Genomic DNA, 9,754 nt, shown 5'->3' on the forward strand with positions numbered 1-9,754 from the left:
GGCCGTTTAGGTATGATTTAGGTTTAATGGCGTTCTGTCTATCAACCACAGACTTTGAGATCGAGTCTACAAACAAAATGTCCAAAACGCGCAAACGTGAGCTGATGGAGAGAAGGGCAAATGGTTAAAAGCAATGTCGAGGTGCACAACATTGTTTAATTAATGGAGGAAAAGGTAATTTCCATTCATATTTCTTTTGATCGAACATGTGTAACATTTTTATTGACACTTAATTATTTACCGTTACATGAAGTGAAGATCAAATTTATTGAAATTACGTAACCATGCGGTTGAGTTATTAAGGAGCTAAATCGCTAATATTTGGGACTTAGAAATCGACAAAAATGGCTCTAAGCGCATATGATAATGAAATATGAATGTATATAAACTGATTTACATTCAATTGTTTCTGTTTTTACTGTAATTTCTAATCATTTATGTTCGGCGAAATACGCCAAAAGTGTCAATTGAATGACAATCTTTAGCGTCTGGTTATTCCAGTCTACACCAATAGTATTTATTGCGCATGCTCACCAGAAAAGAATATAGCGTCACCATCTGACATGACTTGTGGAATATGTCTAGCCTCGTTCTTTGAGACCCTTGTTACAAATGGAGCTGAAACGCATTATGCCTATGGTACACGATTCGTGGGTATCAGGCGTATTCAATACCAGGCTAATTCATTACCGGTAAAATCGGCGTATTCAAGACCAGTATATTATAGGGTTGGTTGATCGGTATATAAAGGTGCTAAGTAGTACTCTGTCTATGGGTGTTAATTGATCAATTAAGACAAGACAATAGAAGGATTAACAAGGTATTTATTATATATTTTAAATAGTCATAATACAAACAAGAGTTGAAATATTTAATATTCGAAGACAATATTTACATATAAAACATCGTATGCGATTAATAATAGCCATAGTTTCGTATTCAACTTTGAACTGAGTATTGTGTTTAACTTGACGTTACTATTAATATTATATATTTTAAATAATCATAATACAAACAAGAGTTGAAATATTTAACATTCGAAGACAATATTTACATATAAAACATCGTATTCAGTTGATGCGATTAATAATAGCCATAGTTTCGTATTCAACTTTGAACTGAGTATTGTGTTGATGTTACTATTAATATTTCTTTATTTATCACATCAAAAATCAATGTTTTCAGCTGATGCGATTAATAATAGTTCGTAAAAAACTGTGAACAGGGTATTGTGTTCATAATTTTTTTCTTTTAGTTTTATACTTGAACGGGGTATTGTGTTCATAAATGTGATACACTATTAATTTTTTTTTCTTTTCTTTTATGGTTGATACAACACAAACAACACTACAATACACTTACAACACAAACAACACTACAATACACTTACGACGATGTTTCCGCAGAGGGACCGTACAGAAACGCACACTCTCTCAATAGCCTACTAGTATCCATTTCACCTGCATTGTAGTTGGTCCATAGAGAGAATATGCGTGTCTGCATAAGTCCAACTCTGCTTCGTTGGCATCTGCTGATTTTTCCTTCGGTGAGCATCACCATATCCATTTTGAGTTTCTTAGCTTCTTTGTGTAGTTCTACAAGCAATAAATAAAATGGAAGTGGTCCCCGAGTGTTCAGTCGAGAGTTGATTTGGTTATGCCACCCCTCGACGTCATTATTCGTGCGAACGGAGCGCATAAAAACGGACCAACTCTTCGCACTAAACACTCGGTTCGATATCCATTGGTTCTCCACGTACTCATCCCCTGTCTGTATTACTGTCGCCCGACAGTAGTCCACTTTCGGATGGTGAACACAGCGCCAATTTGTGTTTCCATTAGCTGATTGTTTCTGAAAAACACAATATATATATTCAAAGTAAATACACTAAATTATGTTTATTACATTCAATTACATTGTTAAACACACAAAACAATATAATATATTCAATTGCGTAAAGTAAATACACTAAATATAAAATAATTACATACCCTAAGCTTAAGATTAAATAATTTGAACAACAACTCAATAAGATTAAATAATTTAAACAACAACTCAATAATAAAAAAAAAACAATTTTAATACATCAAACACCAATCATCAAAATCATCTATAATAATTATCGAATCGGCTTCTATCCACACTGATGAGTACTACTTAGCACCTTTATATACCGATCAACCAACCCTATAATATACTGGTCTTGAATACGCCGATTTTACCGGTAATGAATTAGCCTGGTATTGAATACGCTAGGATTCGATTCGTGTACCAATGGTAAATTGTTTATTTTGTCTCGAATGTTGGATATCAGAAGCCCATCTTTTCCCGGTAAGATCACAAGACCAATGTTGATTTAAACTGACAAATACTTCGTGTTTCCAATGTCAAAGATTTTTGATGATACTGAGTTAGAGACTTAGCTACTTTAAAGTAGTTAAGTCTCTAACTTATGGCAAGCCAAAGCGGAATTAATTGCAAGACCGTTTTTTCTGCATGGAAAGAGAAAAAATCGAGTATATAACCATTTTTTCATCACCTTCCAAGCATTTTTTTCTGTACAAAACGACGTATCAATAAAGATTATTTTTTTTCCACTGCTGCTCTTGTATTTTGTTATATAGTCAAGTCAATTATACTGTTCACAGAAATATTTTTTCACTATAATAGTTGACTATATTCGGTTTTTATAAACAATTCAACAAAATTATTTTTCACATGTCAAGACAAAAAAATACACATGTCAAGACGGAAAAATTCACATGTTGGTTTTTGTGGTCACGTGCTCTTGAAGGGTCACATGCTCTTGAAAGGGTCACGTGCTCGTGATATATAATTTTTTTTTTGTCTTGACATGTGAATTTTTCTGTCTCGACATGTGAATTTTTTATTTGACATATGAATTTTTTTCGTCTTGACATGTGTATTTTTTTTGTCTTGACATGTGAAAAATAATTTTGTTGAATTGTTTATAAAAACCGAATATAGTAAGTGGTAAAATATTTCCATGAACAGTATAAATTGACTTGACTATAACAAAATACAAGAGCAGCAATGGAAAAAAATAATCTTTATTGAATCTTTATATGTCGTTTTGTACAGAAAAAAATGCTTGGAAGGTGATGAAAAAATTGTTATATATACTCGATTTTTTCTCTTTCCATGCAGAAAAACGGTCTTGCAATTAATTCCGCTTTGGCTTGTCATACTAACTCAATACCATCCAAAACCTTTGACAATAAAAACACAAATTATTTGTCAATTAAAATCAACATTGGTGTTTTGATCTTACCTGGAATAGATGGGCTTCTGATATCCAATAATTGAGGCAAAATAAACATTTTACGATTGGTACACGTATCGTGTACCATAATGCGTTCCAGCGCAATTTGTAACGAGCAACTCGGAAGAACGAGGTTAGACATATTCCACAAGTCATGTCAAACGGTGACCCCATATCTGGAGAGCATCGCAATAAATACTATCAGTGTAGACAGGAATATACAGACGCTACAGATTACCATTCGATTGAGACTTCTGGCGTATTTCGCCGAACATAACTGCTTCGAAATTAGAGTAAAAACGGAAACGATTGAATGTAAATCAGTTTATTTACATTCATATTACATTATTATATACGTTTGTGTCAATTTGTAGGTCCCAAATATTAGCGATTTAGCTCCTTTAAAGTAGCTAAGTAAGTCCCTAACACAATATCATCCAAAGTCTTACACGTTGAAAACACACATTATTTTTTCAATTCAAATCAACATTGATGTTGTTATCATACCGGGAAAAGGTAGGCTTCTGATGTCCAATATTCAAGACAAAATAAACATTTTACCATTGGTACACGAATCGTGTACCATAGTGCCTTCCATCGTAATTTGTAACAAGCGACCAGAAAGACCGAGGCTAGACGTATTCCACAACTCATGTCATACGGCGACGCCATAACTTATCTGGAGAGCATGCGCAATAGACTTGAATAACCAGATGCTAGAAATTTCTATTCCGTTGAGACTCATGCCTTATTTCGCTGGACCTAACTGATTTGAAATTCAAGTCAAAATGGAAACAATTAAATGTAAATCGGTTCATATACAATCAGATGGTTGCGACCCATTTGTGGCAATTTCTAGGTCCCAAATATTAGCGATTTAGCTCCTTTAATGCGTTAAAACTGTTAATTAAAGTCAAAGTGGCCGGCCTAGTACGTTTCTTCCACTACTAAGTACTTTAACCCTAACCCTAAGTAGCCGGATCAACTTACTGCGCCAAGTGGCCTACGGTAGCTAAGTCTCTAACTCAATACCGTACCAGTATCATCCAGAGTCTTCGACTAGCATATGTTATGTACCAACCAAATTTTATTTTTTGAGCAATTGCTTTGAAACCTGGCAGAAATAATTGCCCAAACATTAGAATTTCAACTTTTAACTTTGATTCTATCTGATAGAGAGTGATGAAACTAAGTGTATAGTTGATAATCAGTTTGATTGCTTGATACTTTTGAAAAAAATAAAAATAATTAATATATATGTGTCATCTATTTATTTTGGGATTTCGGCGGGGGAAATCAGCTTCACTGTTGGCTTGTTTTTTCAGTTTTGGGTTTACACAACAGAATGTTACCCATAGGAAGATCCCTTATCCGAATATGGTCTCTGAACTTTAATCGACAGTTTTCTCCTCTTGTTGATTGTCCAGTTAAATGTCAAAGATTGTCCACCACACTTGCTCTTACAGCTGACCAGATTAACCAGTATGGGAAAAGGAGAGATAAACCAGCAAATGAAAACCATGTCCAAAGAGATGTAAGTTAAAGTATCAAGTACAGGTAGTCCTTTTTGATGGTACCGGTACACGAACCTGCAAGAGGTGTCCATTGGATCTGAGTGATACAATCGCTTTGAATGAATGGGTTATGCTTGAATAAATACTTTAACATACCGGTACCTTATTCGACAATGCTCAAAAAAAGTATTTATGATAATAAGCAAGTTAGCAACCCTGCCCTCACAACATGCACATAATTTCATTGTAGAATCGCTCTAAGCCTAAAACATTGGCTATAAAAGTAAGCATTTAACATTTAAGTTCATCTGGTGGTAATTATGATGAATAGGGTAGTTTTAATCAAATTCATAGGAACAATATATATTTGACATTGACCACAAAATGCTCAGAAAGAAAAGCAAGAAAGATTATCTTTTTTGCCAGACTTGTCCTTATAAATATAACACATCATGGATAAGGGCTGAGTCATCTGATCCAACACAATATTATTGTATGATAAGACATTATCTACATATTATTGATGGTCAGATATGACTACTATCGGTTTTATTGATATCAGTTATTGACAGCAAAATACACAGGGGCGAATCCAAATAGGGGCCTGCCATCCCCCATCCCCACGACATGAAAATCTTATATTATGTCTAAATAGCCTCAAGGACGGCAACTAAAATAAAGGTACCCAGTGATTTGTTTTCAACTCAACGATATACTGCTATATGGCTGAGTATAGATCAATACCGATTTCTACCGATAGGCCACTTTTTGACCAATACCGATGTTGAAACCGTTTATCGAACCATCACTACTACATATATGCATGATGTATGGATTTGATCCTGGGTTTGTGAAGAAGTAAGCTCCATGCTGTTGAATTTCATGGCTTTTCTCTGGGTAATCCAATTTCTTCTCACTTCTAAAGATTCCTGCACCGAGCATATTATTGAAATAAAAATGTCTTCAAGCAACCATTGATCCCCATTTATCTCCATTTTTATACGCCCACATTGAAATGTGGTCGAATATTGTTGTCGCCATCGTCCGTCCGTCGTACGCAATTGCTTGTGGACGCTCTAGAGGTCAAAGTTAATATCCGATTGACTTTAAATCTATACACAGTGTTTAAGGTCATGAGACGAAGAATCCTATTGATTTTCAGCGATTTCCGATAATTTTTGCCAGAGTTATGGCTCTCGATCACTTTGAAAAACCTTGTGGACGCTCTAGAGGTCAAAGTTAATATCCGATTGACTTTAAATTTATACACAGTGTTTAAGGTCATGAGACAAAGAAGCCTATGGATTTTCAACGATTTTCGATAATTACTGCCAGAGTTATGGCCCTTGATCACTTCAAAAAATCTTGTGGACGCTCTAGAGGTCAAAGTTAATATCCGATTGACTTTAAATTTATACACAGTGTTTAAGGTCATGAGACGAAGAATCCTATTGATTTTTAGCGATTTATGATAATTTTTGCCAGAGTTATCACCCTTGATCACTTTGAAAAACCTAGTGGACGCTCTAGAGGTCAAAGTTAATATCCGATTGACTTTAAAGTTATACACAGTGTTTAAGGTCATGAGACGAAGACGCATATTGATTGTCAGCGATTTCCAATAATTTTTGCCAGAGTTATGGCCCTTGATCACTTTGAAAAATCTTGTGGACACTCTAGAGGCTTAAGTTAATATCCGATTGACTTTAAATTTATACACAGTGTTTAAGGTCATGAGACGAGGAAGCCTATTGATTTTCAGCGATTTCTGATAATTACTGCCAGAGTTATGGCCCTTGATCACTTTGAAAAATCTTGTGGACGCTCTAGAGGCTAAAGTTAATATCCGATTGACTTTAAATTGATACACAGTGTTTAAGGTCTTGAGACGAACAAGTATATTGATTTTCAATGAATCTTTATGACTTGAACAGATAAATCCGTGATGTTAAAAGTTTCGTATACTAAACGTATGGGGCAGAACTTTATAAAAACCAAACAAATTCTAATGGTTTTCTGATAATTACTCAATGAGATGTTACTCTTAATCAGATTTTAATGTATTATAAATGTTTCATTACCGAAAAAAGTAAAAATATGCGACAACTCTTGTTGACTGCCCGGACGATATACATGTAGCTGCTGTGGGCGTATGTTTAGTTGCCTGGAACCTATCTTTTTAAATCAATTTAAATTTCTGTCTTTCAGGTTATAGAGCACCTTAATGAGTTAATCAATGGACGGATTATCACCGTGGCAAGTAACGAGGAATTACAAAGTCGTGTCACGTTATTACAGAGTCTTGGACTTTCCATCAATGATATTGTGGAAAATGCTTTCTTAGTTAAATTGCCAGAGTGTGACATTTTAAAACATGCACAGAAAATACGGGGCAATAATTTCAGTAAACAGCAATTTTCAGAACTTTTTAACGAGGGTGGTTCCAGCATTCCAGTAAAGTATAAGCCAGTCTGTGAAGTTTTAGTTGATGAACTAAATATATCTAATAAAGATGTGACTGACTTGTGGAGCAAATATTCATTTCTTAAAAAAATTAATTCACAGGATCTTCGACAAAAAATAGGCTACTTGAAAGAAAAAGGTTTAACCCCTGAAGATATTTTCAAATATTCCTCGGCTTTAAAATTCTCCCTTGATAATTTACAGGATAAGATTCATAAGATAGATTCTTTCAAAGAGGCTGGATATATTGAAAAAGATTTTAATTTCGCTCCTTGGTTGTGTCAGGTATCCAGGAAGGAAAGCATTCAAAAGAAAACTCATTGGAGTGTTCTGCCTGAACGTGCTGATATCTTGAGTGAAGCTTTACAAGTGACCAAGAAGGACTTGCAGTCAGTCACATACTTCAATCGGGTTTCTTTGGATCTCATTCTGAAGAAATATGAATTGTTGAAAAGTTATGGAATCAGTGGAATGGATGTGATAAATCGTCCGAACATTATGTTAGTTTCTTATGATAAAATAAAAGAAGCTGTGGAACATGCAGCAGAGTTTGGTATTGAAAATCAAACCATTGCCGAAATTTATATCCGTTGTAACTTTAAAAAAATTCCTAAACAATCTTGTGGTGCTCGTCAATATGCCTACTTAGCTGATAAACTTGGGATGCCTTGTGAGAAACTCAGACGTTCCTTGGATTCAAAGTGGATGTCAGAAAGGCTTAATATGAAAAATAATGTTGAATTTCTTCAAGCACAGGGGTTCTCTTTGAGAGACCTGCAAGCTTTTCCCATAGTCTTAGGACACGAGCACGAGTATTTGAAAAATTTTGCATCCTCTCTTCCTCATCGACCCGAATTACATCCTTTTGAAAAATATGCAGAAGATAAAATATTACTGCTGAATTCTTTACAATACTATATAGAACAGTCTGTGGGTTTCACTGGCAGAGCAATAATAGCTGATAGTAATGATGCAGAAGATGCAACCTTAGAAGATAGATTCGACAGCAATATTAAAGAATACTTAGATGACATTTATGAAGAAGATGACGATGAAGATTACGGGAATTACGGCCATCTGGAAAACTCGGCATTAGCGTTTTAGTGTTGTGTATTGCATTGGTTTTGAATGAGGTTTCTTTCGTAATAAGTGACATTAACCATTTCAGTACAATTAAACCAGATAATACAACACCAAGTAGACGTATTTAAAAACAAAATTAACATTATTATTCAGCACAGTACCAAAATAGGGAGGGGTATGGGTAAATTAGTCAAGCCTCTTCAACACCTCTAAACTGCCTTTCCACTGCGCTCGGGACGAGGGAGGAATTACAGTGAGCTAACCCCGAGTTCTCTTCACCCTAGTAAGATAGACGAATATCCGTTTGAATGACCTTTATTCCAATGAAAACTCTCTGTGAAAGCTAGCTGAGTGACGAGTATGACTGTCAAACAAACCAACGTACATGTTCAAGGGTAAAAAGACTGTAAATTGCACAGGATAAACAAAATAAGTTTCCGCTGAAGTAGCGGCCATGCTTGCCGAGGTTAAACAAAGGGAGATAATTCTAATGTTATGATTTACTTAATACCACAACAAAATAGTTCCAGCACACTCCCCGTCTGATATCCTGTACTGGATATCACTTAAATGAATAAAATTAAAACACTTTATGAAATAAAACACTTAAAAATAAAATGTCCAATCTTTGGGAAGAGTCACTTTAAATTATCAAAATGTTAATTGTTCGTTTCCGAATCAAGTAATACCAATTCAGTAACTGGTCTGGTATAAACAGTTGGTTCACCATCTTTTATGATCCGTAGAGTAACTTTCCTGACGTTGTTGTCATCTCCAGGGAAAATCTGTTCCACCATACCAATAGGCCAATCATTGCGATGAAGTTGGTTATCTTTAAGTAGAACAACGTCTCCTGGTTTGAGGTTTGGTTGTGTACTAGGTTGTAGAGTGTGAAGGAATTCACGTCTCCATCTGTTCCAGAATGTATCAGCCATAGATTGAACAGCTCTCCATTGTGATTTATATAAGTCCTTTATATTAAATTGTCCTAAAGGTTGTGTGATGTGATCAACCTTTTGAGTGAGGAGAGTTTGTGGTGAGAGAATGGCTGGTGACTGTGTGTCTGTTGAAACCGGAACTATAGGTCGAGCGTTGACTATAGCTGTAACTTCTGCCATGAAAGTTACCAATACTTCATGTGTGAGATATTTTGAAGATACCTCAGCTAACATAGAGTCTAGGATGCGTCTGGTTATACCGATCATACGTTCCCAAACGCCTCCCATGTGTGATGAATGAGGTGGATTAAAGATCCATTTAGCCTTCCTATTATTCAAAAAGTTAATAACAGGACCGTTTTCGTCCATAATGACTTCCATGTTGAGTTCATTAGTTGTACCAATAAAGTTGGTTCCTCTGTCGGATCTGAACTCGGATACGTTGCCTCGAATTGCGATGAATCTTCTGAGAG

General features: G+C 35.3%; 1 protein-coding gene across 2 annotated transcripts; it reads left to right on the forward strand.

Annotated features, from left to right (window-relative positions):
- Positions 1–61: 61 nt before the first annotated feature.
- On the forward strand, positions 62–8,550 carry LOC126820874 (uncharacterized). Of its 2 annotated transcripts, XM_050549017.2 has the most exons (3): positions 62–174; positions 4,609–4,817; positions 7,006–8,550. In XM_050549017.2, exons 2-3 carry the CDS (start codon positions 4,629–4,631, stop codon positions 8,362–8,364), a joined length of 1,548 nt encoding a protein of 515 aa, XP_050404974.1. In that variant the 5' UTR covers positions 62–174; positions 4,609–4,628; the 3' UTR covers positions 8,365–8,550. The 2 variants fall into 2 exon arrangements, with proteins under 2 accessions (XP_050404974.1, XP_050404982.1); XM_050549025.2 differs by lacking the exon at positions 4,609–4,817 and having other exon boundaries at positions 68–174.
- Positions 8,551–9,754: the final 1,204 nt, after the last annotated feature.

Source organism: Patella vulgata, chromosome 1 (genome assembly GCF_932274485.2).
Source record: "Patella vulgata chromosome 1, xgPatVulg1.2, whole genome shotgun sequence".
NCBI lineage: Eukaryota > Metazoa > Mollusca > Gastropoda > Patellidae > Patella > Patella vulgata.